Genomic DNA, 20,173 nt, shown 5'->3' on the forward strand with positions numbered 1-20,173 from the left:
ACAAAATACCTTTGAAAACGGGACTGACAGGTCATGAACTGGGCAACATTAGGAAGCAGGCGCAGAAATCTCATTGGGGCTCATTAAGAATGCTGAATATGGGAAAGACAGATTATATTTATGTTTAAATGTATCTTACATTAGTTTAACATGTATATTGTGAACTATACCATGTACTTTTACAACTAGTAGACAGTATATCTTAGTATAAGTTAACATGAACATTTTTTTCTCTTTGACAAGGGAAATTTAACCTCAACTGATTATTCACAGCCATTTCATACACAAAATTGAGCTTTCCGCCCTAGTGCTAATTCTTCTGAATTATATAAACGAGCATATAAAGTCATTTCTGGGGATTTTTTTTAATTAGGCCTACCTAGATTTTAGGAAGCAATTTATAGTACCATATTAAATCAATTCACTATATAGCACCTTTACAAATGGAAATTAAAGCTTGTTATCTGACCTTGTTATTTGTTTTAAAGGTGTAAAAATGATTTTTACACACCCAAAGATCCTCCTTTCAAAAAAAAAAGAAAAGTGTTTGACAGTTGACAAAAGAGACAGGCTAAAATATCACTTGTAAGCAGGAATGCATCTCCCTTGTCTGCTTGTGATGCAATTGACCAAAGCTTATCTAAACAGTACTTGTGTTTGTAAATGTGTGTGTTCACAGATGGAGTGTGATGACCTATGAAGTGCCCACCAAACAGACTCCAGCAATCGTAAAAGACGACGACCCATCAGATTCCCCTCTACAGGTGACCTTCAAATGTTGTTTCTGATCTAAAGCTATATGCTATACTGTATATGTATGTTTGCATTACATTGATGCTTGCAGTAAAAAATTCTATGATGCACAACTTTTTTTTACAAATATATGATATAAATATAAATGATTTCTAAAGACAGAAGCATCACATAAATTATGTGTATATATATATATATATATATATATATATATATATATATATATATATATATATATATATATATATATATATATATACAATTGATGAGTGTAGGAGACTTCCTTCAAAAACTACACAAACACATATATAAATGGGAGTGTAAACTGTTTAAATGAGATGTTTTACCTTAACGTATGTTTCACCAGCATGAACCACGCCACACTTTGAGCTACACTTTATTGTAGGGATGAAGGGGATGGTAAGGGAACAGTGGGATGAAGGGTAAGGGATGTAAGAGGATAAACAGTGAACATGTAGTTAGGTTTATTGGGCATCCTACGATGATGCCCAGAGACTCGGAGTGGAAGTACCGTCCCTGTAATATTTGTGATTATATTCCCCCCCGATTCAACCTAGGAGGTTAAAGAGGGTTATGGGATTGTTAATGGGAAGCAAGGAAATAGAGAGAGGGAGGGTGGTTTCGAGAGAACGAGAAGAACAGTGCTAGAGGGCCAGTCTGGCAGAAATAAGTTTTTAGGGAGTAGGTGATTGGTTAAGGAGACAAAATGAGGCACGGTTCCAGTGACGAACCTGTGTTAACAACTTAACTCCATTTTTGAAATCCAGATTACACAATATGCTGATTCTGTTGCCACTCACTTGACCAAAATCCTGGACTCTGACAAACACAGTGACGTTATTTCATCTGCCAAGTGAGTAACAAGTTTGTTTGTGTGTGAAAACATTAAACAGTACAGTACAGTATAGAAATGCAAATTATAATCAATATTAAGTTGGAACCTGAAGAATGTTGTCTTCTGTCACAGGTTTCTATGTGGAACAGTTAATGATTTTGTGGCTGAGGTCGGCAAAGCTTATGAACGGGCCACAGAGAACAAGGAGGAGGCCGATGCCATGGCTAAAAAGGTAAAGCTGGAGGCTCATGTGAAGTTTCAGTTATTGCTATTGTTAAATGACAAGCTAAAAGATAATTTAAAAAAATAAACAGACATACAATGAAAACCCTGAACTGAAACAAAATTATAAAAAATAGAGTTGCAGTAGTTCATTTGCTCACGTAGAAATACTTTTTATTATATTTTTATTGAGGTATTTACAGTGCTTGTGGAAAGTATTGGTAGCACTTCACGTTTTCCACATTTTTTTATGTTACAGCCTTATTCCAAAATGGATTAAATATATTTATTTCCTCACAATACCCCATGATAACAATGTGAAAAAAAGATTTTTTGAAATTGTTGCATATTTATTACAGTTTTTCTCAGGGGCTTTGGTGCATTTCCCACAACACTATTTACATTTGCACAACAGCTAATGCATTTCTCAAAACAATTAGTCATTATTGCACATCATAGTAGCAGTTTCTCATTCCTTCCAACAATTTGCAAATGCTTTTGGACATGCATCAATTGCTTTCATACAGTTCTCTGCTGTTTTCTAACATCATTTGCTTATGTCATGTCAGTCAAAATTAATTAAACTTGAGAATGCTGAATAGTCATTCCAAATAAAACTAATAGTCCTCATTTCATTACTTGAGTCATTACATACAAAAATGTTGAACTAGTTGTCAAAATCTGTCAAGCAAACTTTCCTAAATTCCTGAAAATGCCTTCTAAGTTGAACAATTTGATGAATGATTTACACTCAGACCTGTGCATGTTGCAGTTTCAGTTTCAATATGTACTGCAGTATTGTTTAAAGTTGTGCGCAGATACCCAAAGGACATTTGTGTTTGTTGTAAATGAGGTTGTATTTATTCTTTAGCACAATGCTGTAAATAAAAGAGAATTGCAAAGAGCAAATGCAGTAAAAATGTGAAACATACATATTCAGTGTCTTGTACTCAGATACCTCACTAAATGCAGTGATGTCTAACTCTACTGTAGTGTTCAAATAGCTGTGTAAATAGTATATAGTGCTGTCTTGCGCATTTTCAGGAAGTGTCACCAAAATCTGACTTTTTTGCATTGGAAAAAATGTTCAGAGTAAACTGTCATAATGAAAACATAACAAAGCCAATTGACTATCTTGTTCATTAACAATGGTGTCAGGACTTTTCATCTTGATGACACTGACATTTTCATTAACATGAATACTTGCTTTTATGAGCAATGGAATGAGCTATCCATTTTGAGCAAGTGACAGGCTTTTGCGGATTATCAGCTAGGTTTGGCAGTTTGTACGAATTGTTTTGAGAAATGCATTAACTGTTGTGCAAATGTAAATAGTGTTGTGAGAAATGCACCAAAGCCACTGAGAAAAACTGTAAAATTAAAAAAAAACCTGTAAAATCACATGTACATAAGTATTCACAGTACCTAAGCTCAATTTAGAGCTTCACGGCAAATGCTGTGAATACTTACGTACATGTGATTTTTCAGGGTTTTTTTATTTTTAATAACTTTGCAACAATTTAAAAAAATCTGTCATTATGGGGTATTGTGTGTATGATTCTGAGGAAATAATTGAATTTAATCCATTTTGGAATAAGGCTGTAACACAAAAAAATGTGGAAAAAGTGAAGCGCTATGAATTTTTTCGGAAGCACTGTATTTTTATGCTTCTAATGAAATAACATTCAAACCCCTAGCAGTGTTCAAGTTTGAGTCTAGTTAAAGCTACATTTTTAGACCGTGATTGTTAGTTGAGCCACAACATTTAAAACAAATAGTTTTCAGCACACAAACCATCATAAACAAACTTCATGAGACAATCATGATTATCCTATTTAAATTCTTTAGCTTCTCCTTGTATGCGCTGCAACAGTATATCAGTTTAGTTTGTTCACTCTTACATAACTGCCCCTGCTGGTCATGTCTTTCTTGTGTTAGACCATTCTGCATGGTAGTGCGTCACACTGCAGCATTGCATGTGGTCACATTGATTCACTCGCGCATTCTCAGTAGCCACATCCGCTTAATGAGGCAACACTCAGTGAAAGCTGTTTTTTTCCATGCTAAACTGAGTAGTGGTCCAAATCATCCGCTACAGCAATGCATGAAATGTCTATTTCTGCGATATCATGGCTGAATATCAGCATAAACTACTATAATAATGATCACTTTAGACACCGATTAGGTGCTTTATTCAGTGTTAAATGCTACTGGTGTGAGTTTGGATACCATTTTATTGCCATAATAAAAATTGACCTCAGATCTTGAAAGTAAAATTGCTAGCAAACACATATAGTGTAGTTAGAAAATGAATGCTTGAACTGTGATGAACCAACAAATATCAGTCACTCAGCATTTACTTTTAATGTTAAAGAGGTTTAATATGTGTTAATGTGTATCATTTTTAGTGTGGACAGACAGTTTACTTGTCACTGAAATCTAGCTATGTCATGTGTAGTTAGGACATGATGTGAGGAGTCAAACTGTGTTGTATTCTCAATATAAACTCTGAGAAATGTAGAAAAAGTTTTGAATTGCGTCTCTCTCTCAGTGTGCCATGCTGAATGAGAAGCTGGACTCGTTGGTTAAGGCTCTCAGTGAAGATGCCAATGCCCAGCTGGTGCCAGCCGGGTCCATTTCTCCAGACGACAGCGACACGGATCAGTCCAGACCCTTCAGATCTAGAGAGCAGCTAATGCTGAGGGCCAACAGCCTGAAGAAAGCACTCCGACAAATCATAGATCAAGCAGAAAAAGGTCAGTCTTCGTTGTGTACAAGTGCGTTCTTCTTAAGTGCAGCATAATTTGATTTTGGGTCTTGATTAGATTGTGTTAAATTAGCATGAAGAAAAAAAATCTAGCATACTTCATAATGATTAACATGCCCGGAGAGAATGAGATGAAAAGGTTTCGATGAATTCCATTTTACTCCTTTACTTTCTGTTGCATTTATCTTGAGTGTGTTTAAAGTCTCTGGCTTCCAGATGTAATGGAATAATACAGAATGGCTGCTTGATCAATTTACCCAATTTTTTGCTTTTGATTATGTTCTGTCAGTGGTGGATGAGCAGAACAGACACACACAGGTGCAGAGAATGTCTTCCACCTCGTCAATCAAAAGAGGCAGCAGTGAGGACCTCAAGGAGGCGGAAACACGTGAGTGACAGATACATTTAATGAATATTCATAGATGTGGCTTAGTAATTAGATCCTTAGGGGTGGATTTACTAACAGCTTGTGGCAAAACAAACACAGTTTTGGCATTGAAAAACTATTTACCAAAGGTGCTGTGAAACATACACAATTTCTATATAAATCGTGAAATTAATATTGTACTTATTGTCATAATTTGCATGAAAAGGAATGACATATTTTAGTGCTTTAATGCCTCTAGTCAGCAGCATGTTGTCTCAGTGGCTAATACTATCGCCTCACAGCAAGAAGGTCACTGGTTTGAGGCCTGGCTGGGCCATTTGACATTTCTTTGTGAAGGTTGCAGGTTCTCCCCATGTTCGCATGGGTTTCCTTCGGATGCTCTGGTTTTCCCCCCTGTCCAAAGACAAGACATGCACTATAAGTGAATTGGATGACCTAAATAGGCTGTAGTGGATGAGTGTGTGTGTGTTTGTGTGTATAGGTGTTTGCCAGTACTGTATTGTGGCTGGAAGGGCATTCGCTTAGACATACTGTATGCTGGAATAGCTGGCAGATTATTCCACTGTGACAACCACTGAAGTAGAGACTAAGCCGAAGGAAAATGAATGAATACTGCCTCTAGTGTTCATTTCAGATGAGAACTGCAGTGAATTGTATGTATAGGCATGTTATATGACAGCTATTTTTAACACAAACCTTTACACGTGGTTAGCCTTTTGGAACATTTAAACACCCCACCAATGGCCCTGAATAAAGCGGCGCAGTAAAAAATCATTATTCATTTCAATCTGAAGGTAAGCTGTAAAAAACGAAGACTAAAAATCCTTCTCGATACAGCACGTTTGAAATTAATTGTATAAAATAGGATCTTACAGTACAACAAATATAAAAAAATGTTTTTGCATGCCCTGGTGTACACCACCTTTTACTGCAGATTAATGAAGTGGAAACTACATCATGTAAGCCAGACAGTGTCTTGAAAAGGTCGTTTCTCAGAGCCGTCTGTGCAAACACAGAGACATGAAATAAGAAAAGGCCAAGGATCACTTGAAAGAGCAAGTTAATTAACTATATCAGCTACATCAACATGCAGAACACTGCATTAGCTCGCATAAAGGGCAGCACTAAAATAAATGCTACAAAGAACTGATTTTTGTTGCATTTCCACTTAAACTTGTCATAAAAAAGATTTTCCCATAAATTTTATGCAATATTCCCTAACTTAAATCACATTTAAAAAAAAAATATATATATATATATATATATATATATATATATATATATATTAGAAATTTCAAAATAAAAAAAAAACAATTAGTAGTCTATCCAAATTATTGAAAAATCAGTAATTCTTTTGTTTCACAAAAATGTGATTTTACACAAAATGAATAAATGGAATGTATTACTGGTTACTTTTCTATTGTCGTGAGATTTAAATGAGTTCACAGTATTTTTAAAAATTCAATTGTGTAGATAGATGGATGGATGTACGGATGGATGTACAGATGGATGAATGGATGGACACACGAATGAATGTATGTATGTATGGATGGATGGATGGATGGATGGGTGTTCAAATGGATGGATGGATGGATGGATGGATGGCTGTACGGATGGATGTACAGATGGATGAATGGATGGATGCACAGATGGATGGATGTATAAATGGATGGATGGATGGATGGATGGGTGTTTAAATGGATGGATGGATGGTTGGATGGATGGCTGTACGGATGGATGTACAGATGGATGAATGGATGTATGCAAAGATGGATGGATGGATGAATGGATGGATGGATGGGTGTTCAAACGGATGGATCGATGGATGGATGGCTGGCTGTACGGATGGATGGATGGATGGAAGGATGGACGGACGCATGTATAAATAGATGGATGTTCAAATGGATGGCTGGATGAATGGATGGACGGACGGACGGACGGACGGACGGATGGATGGATGGATGGATGGACACATGTATGAATGGATGTATGTTCAAATGGATGGATGTACGGATGTACAGATGGATGAATGGATGGATGCACAGATGGATGGATGGATGGATGGATGGATGTATAAATGGATGGATGGATGGATGGATGGATGGATGGGTGTTTAAATGGATGGATGGATGGATGGTTTGATGGATGGCTGTACGGATGGATGTACAGATGGATGAATGGATGTATGCAAAGATGGATGGATGGATGAATGGATGGATGGATGGGTGTTCAAACGGATGGATCGATGGATGGATGGCTGGCTGTACGGATGGATGGATGGATGGATGGAAGGATGGACGGACGCATGTATAAATAGATGGATGTTTAAATGGATGGCTGGATGAATGGATGGACGGACGGACGATGGATGGATGGATGGACACATGTATGAATGGATGTATGTTCAAATGGATGGATGTACGGATGCACAGATGTATGAATTGATGGATGTACAAATGGATAGATGCAACTATGTACAAATGGATGGATGGATGTATACATAATTTACTTCTGCTATTGGGGTCTTTGTAATAGGCTTAGGCTTTTTTATGTCTCATTTTTTGCACTTTCTTTCACTTTTAATTCCTTTCATTTCATCAACAGGTCAAAATACATTGAGTCCGACCGCTACAACTCCTATATTACTGGAGAAGTCAGAAAGCTTCGGCACCGTGCTCTTCTCTGAAGAATCTGTGTAAGATTGTGCAAACACACACACACATACACTCACACACAGCTCTTATCTTTCTCCAGAGAAGTGCAGTAATGACATCTGACGTTCCAGTAGCTCTTAAACCCATGTTGACAGTGTAATATCCCACAGTGTGTTTGCTATTCCACTCACAGACACACCAGTCCATCTCAGTCTCAGTGGACACAAATCTGCTTTCATATCGAGTCCTTGAGTCGACACATTTCACTGAAAGAGCACAGATTACCTTTGGTTACTGCAGTATATTCTGAAGCCAAGTGAACTTTACGTCTGGGCTGAGTTTGCAGGCCCCACATGGGACATTTTGAACATTTAAAACCCTCAAAGAAACCTCAATGACCATCACTTAATGCAGCATGTTTAGTTTTAAGATAAATCCATGTACAGGCAATATAACTTTTAGTGTTGTTAGTGATTAAAAAGAAGAATATTATGCTTAAGAAGGCTACGTTTACTTGATCAAATACACTGTAAACATGGTGTTAAAGGAATAGTTCACCCAAAAATAAAAAAAATATATATGTCAGCATTTACTCCCCTTTGCTGTTTAAAATCCTTTATTGGTTTTTAGTATTATTACTGTTTAAAAGAAAGATATTGTGCGCACAAAGGCTGCAATTTCTTGATCAAATACACAATAAACAGTGTTAAAGGGATAGTTCACACAAAAATAATAAATCTGTCATAATTTACTCTCCCTTTACTCTTTAAAATCCTTTTATTGTTTTTTAGTATTATGAGTATTTTAAAGGGAGGATATTGTGCTTACGAAGGCTGCATTTTCTTGATCAAATACATGGTAAACATGGTGTTAAAGAGATAGTTAACCCAAAAATTTAAATCGTTATCATTTACAGTACTCTCCTTTTACTTTTTAAAATGCTCTAAAACACAAAAAGAACATATTTTGGTAAATGTTGGAAGCCATTGACCTCAATAGTATTTTTATTTAATTATTTTTGTTTTCTATTTTTTAGCAATCTTCAAAATATCTTCTTTTATGTTCAACAGTAGAAAGAAACTCATAAAGGTTTATAAGCTCTTGAGTATAAGTAAATAAGAAGTACATTTCCATTTTTTGGAGAACGATCTTTTTAATAATGGTGAAAAGTGTTGGGGTAACGCATTACAAGTAACGTGAGTTAATTAATAATATTAGTTTTCTAAGTAACAAGTAAAGTAATGCATTACTTAAAAAAAATATAATTATATTTGAGTTATTTTTTAAAAATGTAACTCGAGTTACCTTTTGAATTGATCAATATGCTTTAAAAAATAATTTGCTGAATTAAAAGTAGTGTAATCACATTGAATCACATTTAATGAGAGAATGAGCTTCCCACAAGAATAGACAGAAATGAAGATGGCGGAGTCTTACATTTCTGCGATGGAAGTATTCACATTATTCTGAACGCATGGCAGAAAAAGGCACAGTCTCGATGGGCAGTCATTTTACTGAACTATAAGGCAAAAATACAAAATAGAAAATACATTGCTTTCAGAAGTTCTCAGAAGGTAGCATTCAATTTTTTAGGTAAAATGAAGGTGTTGGTTATACAGTGTGCTATTAAATTCAGAGCTTCTCTATTTAAAAAAAAGGAAAAAAGAAAAATACTCTTCTGAAAGCGCAGTGAATGGGAGAGTACAACAAATCATTTTTTACATGAATTTGCTGAAATAATAAAAGAAAAACTCTAGGAGTGTGTTAAGACTTTCAGAAAAAGGGAAAAAAATGTGTGAGATTAATGACGACAGCCAGAGGAGAGAAAACCATCACATTTACTTTCAGTCCCATAGATGCTGCATTACAAACCCTTCGCATAAATGGTCATTTGTTTTTTGTAATGTGACACAAAGATTATATTATACATTCATAAATGCATATAAATGGTTTTCTATAAATGTGTGACTTTTTTTTTTAATAAAAGAATTAAAAACTTTCAAGGATTTAAGATTATGATGACAGTTAAACGTTTTGTGTAAAGGGTCCTTACAAAAGACTTTACTGTCACAAATTATTGCAGTTTAATCTTTGCTAAATAAAAATGTAGAAAATATTTGCACTCCAAATGTTTGAAAAGTAGTAATTATATGTTACTGTATTAATTATATAATGCTTAATAGATCATTCATTTTTAGTTTTCATCTTTAATAACTAATGTGACATTGCAAACATTCCTACATCTATTAAGTTATTAAATAAAAGGTTTTATGATGGTATTATAAAAGATGAGAGTAGGATAAATAGATCCACATTTGCTGTTCATTTATTTTCTTCACGCATTAATCCTGTGTATCTCTCTGTTCCGCAGGCAGTGCACAGAGAAGTGTGTGATGAATAATTATTTTGGCATTGGGCTAGATGCCAAAATATCTCTAGAGTTCAACAACAAGAGAGACGAGAACCCCAAAAAATGCAGGTAAGACTGAAAGATATTCATTTCATATACTTAATGCAAATGAAAGTGTCTTACAGTTACAGTTTCGCTTTTAATTCTTCGATTTTATTCAAGAAACTTCCTATTTTTTTTTTTTGAAGAAACCTGTTTCTGAATGATCTTCAATGTTTTTAACAGTAGTCGCACTAAAAACATGATGTGGTACGGAGTGCTAGGGACCAAAGAACTGGTGCAGAAAACCTACAAGAACCTGGAACAAAGAGTCCAGCTGGAGGTACAGTTTGAGCTCGTGTCAGCCAGACAGACTGAGAGGATGTGGGTTGAATACATTTCTCCCTTTGCTGAAAGAGGAAGCACTTGTTGTACCATCCGTCCGTTTTACTGGACATACTATGAATCATATGCTGTGTTTGTATATGCAGATGCATGTTTATTTAATATATATTTCCCAGGTGCTGTTTAATAGAGGAAGGAAATTTTCATAGTATTTCCTGTAATATTTTTTCTTCTGTAGAAAGTCTTTTTTATTTTTGTTTGGCTGAAATTGGATGAAAGTTTTTACATTTTTAAAGCAAGTCCATGCTTTATTTTGAGTGGCTACAGTGCAAACCAGTGTTGGCCAATAATTTTGCCTAACCTAATTAACCTAGTCCTAACTAACCCAAGCCTTTAAGTCAAATCAAATCAGATCACTTTTATTGATGAGTGAAAAGCTTAGGTGCTGGCTTCAGAAAGTGCAAAACACAGACAGTGCAAAACACAACAACATACTTTTAATGAACAAATCAATACAAAACAAAACAATATACAATTATAATTTTCTTTTCGGCTTAGTTCCTTTATTACTCTGGGGTCGTTACAGCACAATGAACTGCTGACTTATCCAGAATGTGTTTTGAGCAGCGGATACTTTTCCAGCTGCAACCCAACACTGGGAAACACCTATACACTCGCATTTACACACTTACCCTGCAAACAATTTTAGCTTACCCAATTCACCTATAGCGCATGTCTTTGGACTGTGGGGGAGACTGAAGCATCTGCAGGAAACCTGCGCAAACACAGGGAGAACATGCAAACTCCACACAGAAATGCCACTTGACCCAGCCAAGACTCGAACCAGTGACCATCTTGCTGTGAGGCGATCCTGCTACCCACTGCACCACCGTGATGCCTGCAATGTTGACAGTAATATGTAAAAGACAATAAATGCTTTAAGAAAATCACACATGTAGGCACAGACAGACAAGTACACAGTCAAAAAGGTGTTCATTGCACTTTATGCTGAATACTATTTTGCTAATCATATATTATGAACTGTCATCATGGCACAGACAAAGAAAGTTAGGTATTAGAACTGAGTTATTAAAACTGTTATGTTTAAAAATGCATTGATAAAAATCTAGTCTCTGTTAAACAGCATATGGAAAATGTTTGAAGAAGAATTCAAATTTCTCGGGGGTAGGGGGGGGTGTTAGTTTATTGTTTGTTTGCATACACAAACTATAAAAAAAATCACATCAACATCTTTTGACCGCTGTTTTTCTTAATTGGGCTGTGTGATTAATCAAAATCGAATTGCAATCGCAATTTAAAACATTGCGATTAGCTAATTGCAAGAGGCTGCGACATGAAGTATTTATTATTTAACTTCCCCTCCCCAGAGCAAATACGTGACTGCTGTCTGTGTGTGACAGTCTTACTAGCCAATTGAGTGAGCACAATTTCGCTCGGCCCAATTAAAATTGCTCAACCGAACTATGCAGAACGCCCACAATAACTGGAAAGGCTGAACGAGTGGGATAATGGCGTCTGCCACTATGTAAGCATTAATAGACAAATAACATCAAAGAAAAACAGCACATCAGTAATATCGGAATATTTTGGTTTTAAAGTCACAGACATTGAACTAAAGCAGGTAATTTGTAAGAGCTGTCGCAGAATTGTTGCCACAGCACAAGGAAATACAACAACCAGCACCTAAAATGCACCACAGGTGACTGTATGAGGAGCATCTTGTTAAAAAGTCAACTAAAAGTTTTTTCAGTCACACTCAGCTTAAAACATATGCTGGATAAGTTGCCGGTTCATTCCGCTGTGGCGACCCCTGATAAAATAAAGGGACTAAGCCGAAGGATGATGAATGAATGAATGAATGAATGAACTTATGTATAAAATCAAAACCCCTAGTATACAATATGTATGCTGTTGGCTCACCATTTGAAAAAAAAAATCACCAAATAACTAGGAACCACATTATTAAAGATTTTGCAGATCATTTTCAATTTAATAAACACACTCTTATTCACAGAGAGACTTTAATTGTTCTTCTATTATGTTATCATGCTTTTGACATATTTGTGAGAAGTTACAGTTCGTGTAAAAACTCTTTCTATTTATTTTATTAATCATTTGTGCAGTGTGATGGCGTGTCCATGTCCTTGCCGAGTCTTCAGGGTCTGGCTGTTTTGAACATCCCCAGCTATGCAGGAGGCATCAATTTCTGGGGAGGCACCAAAGAGGACAATGTGAGTCCATCACTAAAAGTGAATCTCTAGTCAGAACTTATAACTTTACTTTTCCGCAGGGCAGCTTGGTTCAGCAATGTGAAAAATGTGCCCAGAGTTAAACAGATGAGCGTGCGCCACACATTTATCTCCGGCACATCTCTTTAAATTTCCAAGCTGTCAATAAACAATGGCTGCCGGCCAGCATTTCCTCCTGCAGATACTGCTTTCAGATTGCATCACGCATATTTACTAGCACTCGTCAATCCATCAATTGCCTTTCATTGCTGTTTTTCAGGAACAGTCTGTCAGTGCTGCAGAGTACAGGGTAGTGTATACACAACAAGCAATACAGTAAGAAACAGTTGTGGAGAATAAATAGTGAAAATGGAAAAGGATGATTCATTGAAAGTGCAGTTGGGATTTGTTACTCTTATATACAATACCATGATAGCAAACAAATAAAACCATAGGGGACCCTGCACCACAAAACTAGTCTTATGTTTATATTTTTGAATAAATTGAATGAGTCAAATGATGCCTTTTATGTTTTTTTTTTTTTTTTTTTTTCAAATTAGAAATTTGTGTTAACAAGCAGTACCTAATAAAGTGGCCGGTAAGTGTAATTTGTTAAGATAAGAAAATATTTGAAAGATGAAACGATTTGAAAAAAATGGAATCTGAGGATTAAAAATCTAAATACAAAGACGATCCCTTTTAATACAACCAGCTTCAGAAAATTTTTGAGGTTTTTAAACTTTTTATTTATTTATTTATTTATTTATTTATTTATTTATTAGTGTAATGATGGCATCAGTGAAGTGCATGTTAAATGTTTTTTTTTTCTTTGTCAACAACAGAAACTAGACATTGTTTGTCCAGCAACTGAAACTTTAGACTTGTATTTTGCAGAAACCTACAAAGAATTATGCAGCAAGAAAACCTGCATTCACTGATTTCAGGCAGAGTAGTGTTTTGTCCTTTGAGAGAAAATGACTCAATTTATTGTGCACTTTACCATTTGAACTTTTGGACCTTTAACACGCCGAAACAGCAATATTACGCACTACATAAATATATTTGGTGCACTTTAAAGAGCACTGAGCAGTGTAAATCAATAAGTCTGCTGATATACGGTACACTGAACTAGTCAATAGATGTAGTATAGATCATGCTCAAGCAATATTGCTTAGGTATACAGTGCAATATGTACAAAAAAAGATCTAAACAAATATTATGGAAGATGACTGGAAGTAACACTGTTTGTGCTATCTGATTGAACTCACGTCATTGTGGCAGATTCCTTCCTGTAAAGTGTATTTATCTAGCAGAGAAGAATACTGTAATATCATTTCCCAGCAAGAGTCAGAATGCGCACATAAGACATCTGTTCCTTGTTGTTTCACGCACTATTATCTAAGTTGATTATCTTGAAACATACCGTTTCTTTAGCCTTGCGAAAATAAGGTTTAGTTCAGAAGAGGAGAATGTGGTTTATAGGTGGACATTTGAAGATAAGGTCTGCCGTTGTTTTTGTTTGTGCAGAATTTTGGAGCTCCATCTTTTGATGATAAGAAGCTGGAGGTGGTGGCTGTGTTTGGCAGCATGCAGATGGCAATGTCTCGGGTCATCAACATACAGCATCACCGCATCGCACAGGTCTGAACACCAGTACACAATTGTCAAACAGCAACATTATTAGCATGTATCTTCTATTCAACATTCAAAAAAAAATGTTTGCAAATGACTTGTTTAAAATGACCTGAAACAATTTAATTGTTTAATGTTCAATTTACTTAAATTTGTAAAAAATAAAAAAAAGAATGTCAACTTAATTCTTTCATGTTATCCCAACACAAATCGATTGTGTGGAAGCCAACATCTTTCACAGTGAACATGTTTCTAACGTGAGGAAATTTCAGATACATTCAAACACACTCTACTTAGAAGTTTTATTTTAATGAAAACTGCCCGAATTGGACAGGGTTCCCACAGGTCATAGAATTTCTGGAATATCATGGAATTGTAAAAAGACTAATTCAGAAATTGAAAGTCAGAGAATTCTTTCTTTTTTTGTTCCAGTCATTGAATATCAGTGATTTTTGATTGTTGCTTTAAAATGTAGTTTCTGCTAAAGGAAATGTAATTGCTCTATACCATATTTTTTATATTACGCTGTTTTGACACCTGCCATGTATAAAGTCGGGCCAGAAATGATTCAAACCCCTTGCAAATTATGACTTAAAATTACTATTTAAAACTGTTTAAAATTATTATTCAAAGGTTTTTTTTGTTTGTTTGTTTGATTTTTTGAGCGAAAATGACAGGCTTCTCCCAAAAGATATTAATATGATGTACAAGAGGCATCATTGTGCAGAAAAATATATATTTCTCTGCTTTTATTTACATCTGAACAAAAACTTTAAGTCAGAATTTTCCAAGCATATGAAACATTTTAGAAATGACTGTGTATATATAGGCGAATTTTCAGCTCTTTTTTCCTTTTATGCTCATTAATTGGCAGTCAATTCAATTTTATTTTATTTAAATAAGTCGTTGGTTTGTTAATTAAGGCTAACACACCAAGATATTTTTATAAGTATTATTATACTTTTAATGCACTATACAATTTTAACAGCTTTGGCTTCAAAATGGCCAATTTAAAATCTGGATGTTATGTAGATGACAGGAAAGCTAAATACAGAGTAGAGAAAGTACTTTGCAGCCATGCAAACCAAAAGTAACTCCATAACAAATAAAATGATCGATTGTTCTCATAGTGCCTATAAAATCATGTGAAATAATATTCCAGCTTAAAACATTTTTTAAAAAGTGAATTTGATATTTGGCTTAAAGTGGCTACCCTGACTGTAATTCAAATCAATTCAACTGTCTCAAAGCTGAAGAAATTATGGATTAAATATACATTAGTCCATTGACTACACAACGGTTACAATTATAATTTTAATTTAATGAAACTAAACTGAACATTAACAATGAGAAAAGTGTTCTTTCACCATAATAAAATGAAACAGTTTATTCAATCTAATAGATTTAAACAAAAACAGCTTTCTATATTAAATGCTGATTATTAATTTAAGTTTTAATGTTGTTTTGTGTGTAAGAACATGTGTATGGGTGAGTTTTGGAAGATGATTTAATGCGGTTTGTTTAATGTTTGCATCCTCAGTGTCGGCAGGTAAAGATCACCATCCTTGGTGATGAAGGTGTTCCTGTGCAGGTGGATGGTGAGGCCTGGATTCAGCCTCCGGGCATCGTCCAAATTGTTCACAAGAACCGAGCCCAGATGCTCACCAGAGACCGGGTCAGTGTGTGTGTTTGTGTCTTTTCTGTGAATAGGTCATGAACTTAAATGATAAAATTCCATTGTTCTTTTAATAGAGATGGTTGTACTATAAAAACATCCTGTAAGATTCAGAAGTCTAAACTTTCTTGTTTGTTGGGTAACAGCTTATATTGAAGTCAGTCTGCCAAAACGGCAGCTTGTGGAATGTGACACTTTATTGGATAATAGTGTGACTAAACTCCGCCTCCACTGAGGGAGATCAAGGCCTGCTTCTGCATCACTGCCTGTTTAACCCAGCCTACTGACGCACAGTCTTATCCGCTGGTCTGCTTTGCTCATCATCTCTGTACTGTTACAGTAACTGGACAACTCAGGGTATTGGTGTATTTTAATTCAGAAGGAGAATTGGGAACAGTAAAAAAAAATGTACAAGTAGTTTGTGTAAATTGTCATTAGTGGATTAGTAGTTACTGGAGATGCAAACCGTTTCAAATGATTCAGTTCAGTTTCACTAAGAACAACTTGTTATATAGAAGGATTCTTTCACACTCAAAAAATGAATCATGATGAAGTTTATTATTATAAACTATTTGGTTTGTAATCTTCCATGTACTCTTTCATTTAGGTTTAACTAACAAATAACAATCACATAAAGTTTATTAGTTCAATTCTGTTTAAAATGTGTAATCCAGATGGATTGAAATTTTCATATGCAATCAGAATACATAAATATTTTTTGTTAGGCCTAAATATTTTGAATGCATGAAGCGGTCATCAATGCTGCAAATGTCTTAACAGATCAGCGTCAATCATCACCTGTTAGTGTTGCGTGATCATTGTCACTTTGTGGGAGACCAGTGACATGTTTTACCAGAAAAACAAGCTTGGTTTTGCAGACAAAAAGCATTGCTACTTATGCAATCATTCAAAAGTTTGATGTTGGTGATTGTTTTTTTTTTTTTTTTGTGACCCTGGAACCAGAAGAACTACATTTATTACAATATATAATCAAATATATTGTAGTGCATTTCCTACAGAATATATCAATTAAATGTATATATATATATATACATGTCAAATATATGTATATATATGTCAAAAGTCAATTTGTGATTAGCATTGTGCATTGCTTTAAGCTTCATTTTGACTACTTTAGAGGCGTTTTTATTTTTATTTTTTTATTTTATTTATTAGATTGTTTTAGTACTCCTTTTCCATGTTTTCAAATAGCTGTATCTCAGCCAAGTATTTCTCTATCCTAACAAAGTAAACATGAATGGAAATATATATTAAAGTGGAAATTATATATTCAGCTTTCTGGTAAAAAGACCTGAAACTTAAATGGTCCAGGGTCACATTTGAGGTTTTGCCTCTTCTCAAGGCTGCGTTTAATGGTCAAAAATACTGTAAAATCAGAAATATTCTAAAACAACTCTTTTCTGTGTAATCTAAACCAGTGGTTTCTAAAATGGGAGTCTAGAGAAAATAAGCAGGGGTTGCTTGGTGATTTCCAACACTATCATATATGTCATTAAACAATTAGAATTACCATATTTTATCTATAGCAAACAGAAGATAAAAATAGCAGTTAATAGTTCTATAAAAAACAACAACAACATGCTAATAAAAAGCCATCAGTCTTTCAATTCTTTTTCTATTGAATTGGGACCCCTAGGGTTATTACGCAAGAGGTCGCGAGTCACTGGAATTGTTATTTTGGGGTAGCAGGCTGAAAATTTTGCAAACCCCTGTTCTGAACTGCAATTTATTCCCTTTATTGGAAAATCTAGATTTTTCAGAGCTGAGTTTTGAGTCCTCGACATCACTACATATATATATTTTTTTATTTAGTATTTAACTTCACTGTCCCACCACCAGGACACTTAAATTTACATCACCTTTTTGCAATTAAATCCTTATCCAATCATGACAAACTCTATATTGTATACATTGGAAAGGTCCAAAACTTCTAAATTCATATTTTACCACACTTTCATATGTAAGAAGAGTGATAGATTTAAAAAAACATAAGCATTTACTTTCACCCTACAACTTGTAACACCATTTACGGTTACATATTTAAACAGTAATATTTTAGACTAAACATAAAGCAATCATGGCAAACTATCATTTGAAAGCCTAAAATGTCTAATTTCCACATCTGCTGATTTGATAGATATTGCAACAGTTATTTATTCATTAACAAGGGTTAATTTATAAATAGGGTTTATTCATTTTAACAAGGGTACTCATCAGAGTCATAAAGCATTACTTTGCTACAGCAATCCACATGTAAAATTTTGTTTAGATGTTTTTTTTAGAGACTCAATTCAACTCAAATACCAACAAACTACCCGTATATCATGTCTAATTTACAAATATTGTCAAAAGTATGAAAAAAATACAGCTCATATTCCTCAAAACAAAGGGGGCGCCCTTGTACTGTACATGTATGTTCATCAATGAAACTGGAGGTCATCCAGTGGTCATGTCTGGTACTGCGACCAAACAAAATCTTACTGAAAGCTCGTTATTTAAGATACCAACTTTAAATTTGGAATATAATTTGTTCACTTTTATCATTTTGGTAAATTTTAGGCTAAATAATGTTTTATAAAATAGATTTTTGCATTATATTAACATACATTCATTGTTTTATTCTTTTTATGAACATAAAGCCACACGTTTGTTTATTTTGGCATTTTAAACTTTTTTCACTTCAACTACAATCTGACATTTTTAAAATTACATCAAGCTTCAGTCTGTGCACCAAAGCATTAAAGACTAGCAGTGAAAATTAGAGGTGACAGTTAAGGGTTTAAGAATTGTTGTCAGGTGGATTAAGCTCTAAAAATGTCTGAACCCATTCTTTAGTGTCAATTCTCTGCAATTGGTTAACCTGGAGTTGTTGTGTCGCCAGGCCTTCGAGAGCACGCTGAAATCATGGGAGGACAAGCGTAAAGGTGACAGCCGGCCGTCTCGACCACGACTCAACTCCCAACAGTCTATGGAGTATCTGACGGAGGAGGAATGTGCTCAGGTCCAGCAGCTTGGCTTAGTGGCCGACACGCTCATCAGCAGGTGTGTGTGAATGAAGAGTCTCTGACACCCACACAGAGCAATGTTACACTACAGTGAAGATCAGTGCATGCATCTGTGAGAAGCTATTTCAGGGTTATTATACAAATGATTATACCTGTTTTACTGCAAACCGCACCCATTACAGTAACTTCTGATTTGTAGAGATGTGACACTTCCTTGTGTTTGTTCACATGTGATTTTCTTTCATAATCACTTTTAAAAGCATGCATCAAAGGCTTTTGCTGAAAAAAAGAACTTGTTTTGTGCTGCTTCTGAATGCATTGTAGGATTCGGGAAGTGGCGAAGACTCATAAGGTGGTGGAGCAGGAACTTGCTCATGCTGTAAATGCCAGCGCTGCTGTCCTGAGTGAAGCGTTTCCTTCCAAACCCTCCAGTCCTGAGGTGACACTAACACTGACTTCGCTTAGCAAATGCTTTATAAACTAAATACATTTTTTGTCAGAATCATCATGTTAGATCAACATTTTAAATAAATATCAATATTTATCATCTAAAAGCTGGTAGGCTTTTCCATTGTTACAACTATTTCAGTATTCCAGAATCTAAGGGCTCTATTTTGACAATCCATGCGCAGTGCAAAGCGCAGGGTGCAAACGCATTAAGGGTATGTCAGAATCCACTTTTGCTAATAAAAGGATGGAAAATTCACTTTGCGCCGTGGCGCATGGCCTAAAAAGGTTAAGCTTATTTTCTTAATGAGTTATAGGTGTGTTTTGAGAATAAACCAATCAGAGTCTCCTCTCCGATTCCCTTAAAGAGCCAGAATTTGCTATTTACATGGCGGACTTTGTAAGTGGAAAAAGTGAGCGTTTCACTAGCAAGAAAACAGTTAAACAGATCATCTACAGCATGAGAATGAAAGATGAGCCTCTTCATTATTTAGGCCTACTTTCACTTTCGCTCTCGTGGATTGGGAAATCTTGTACGCACAGACATCCATTAGCCTATACATAATTCATTTCGTTTGTTAAGCGCAAAGATTTGTTTCAAAACTATTGCTAAATTCAGTTCTAATTTTTAGCAAACGAATAAATGAACAATAAAAACGAAGTGTGTTCAAAAAACTGAGTTATGTCCTAATACACATGCTGTGCCCCGTATGGTCTAAAACCTGACAGGTGGGCAAATCTAAGCTTGTTTTTAATAAAACAAACATATA

At 35.1% G+C, this 20,173-nt stretch overlaps 1 protein-coding gene across 11 annotated transcripts in view; it reads left to right on the forward strand.

Annotated features, from left to right (window-relative positions):
- Positions 1-20,173, forward strand: part of si:dkey-172j4.3 — a 174,006-nt gene that overhangs the window by 142,768 nt on the left and 11,065 nt on the right. For 8 of the 11 annotated variants that reach the window (XM_087260997.2, XM_087260996.1, XM_087260995.1 and 5 more), the window contains 13 exons: positions 680-764; positions 1,542-1,627; positions 1,742-1,841; positions 4,383-4,587; positions 4,888-4,986; positions 7,591-7,681; positions 10,012-10,119; positions 10,276-10,372; positions 12,519-12,626; positions 14,151-14,264; positions 15,796-15,930; positions 18,833-18,993; positions 19,281-19,395. In XM_087260997.2, the coding sequence (XP_087117123.1) occupies positions 680-764; positions 1,542-1,627; positions 1,742-1,841; positions 4,383-4,587; positions 4,888-4,986; positions 7,591-7,681; positions 10,012-10,119; positions 10,276-10,372; positions 12,519-12,626; positions 14,151-14,264; positions 15,796-15,930; positions 18,833-18,993; positions 19,281-19,395 (1,504 nt within the window). Of the gene's footprint in view, positions 1-679; positions 765-1,541; positions 1,628-1,741; positions 1,842-4,382; positions 4,588-4,887; positions 4,987-7,590; positions 7,682-10,011; positions 10,120-10,238; positions 10,373-12,518; positions 12,627-14,150; positions 14,265-15,795; positions 15,931-18,832; positions 18,994-19,280; positions 19,396-20,173 lie in introns of all 11 variants that reach the window. The other 3 variants (XR_015495638.1, XR_015495639.1, XR_015495637.1) reach the window with 1 other exon arrangement.

This window comes from Danio rerio, chromosome 7 (assembly GCF_052040795.2).
Source record: "Danio rerio strain M-AB ecotype USA chromosome 7, GRCz13ab, whole genome shotgun sequence".
Lineage (NCBI taxonomy): Eukaryota > Metazoa > Chordata > Actinopteri > Cypriniformes > Danionidae > Danio > Danio rerio.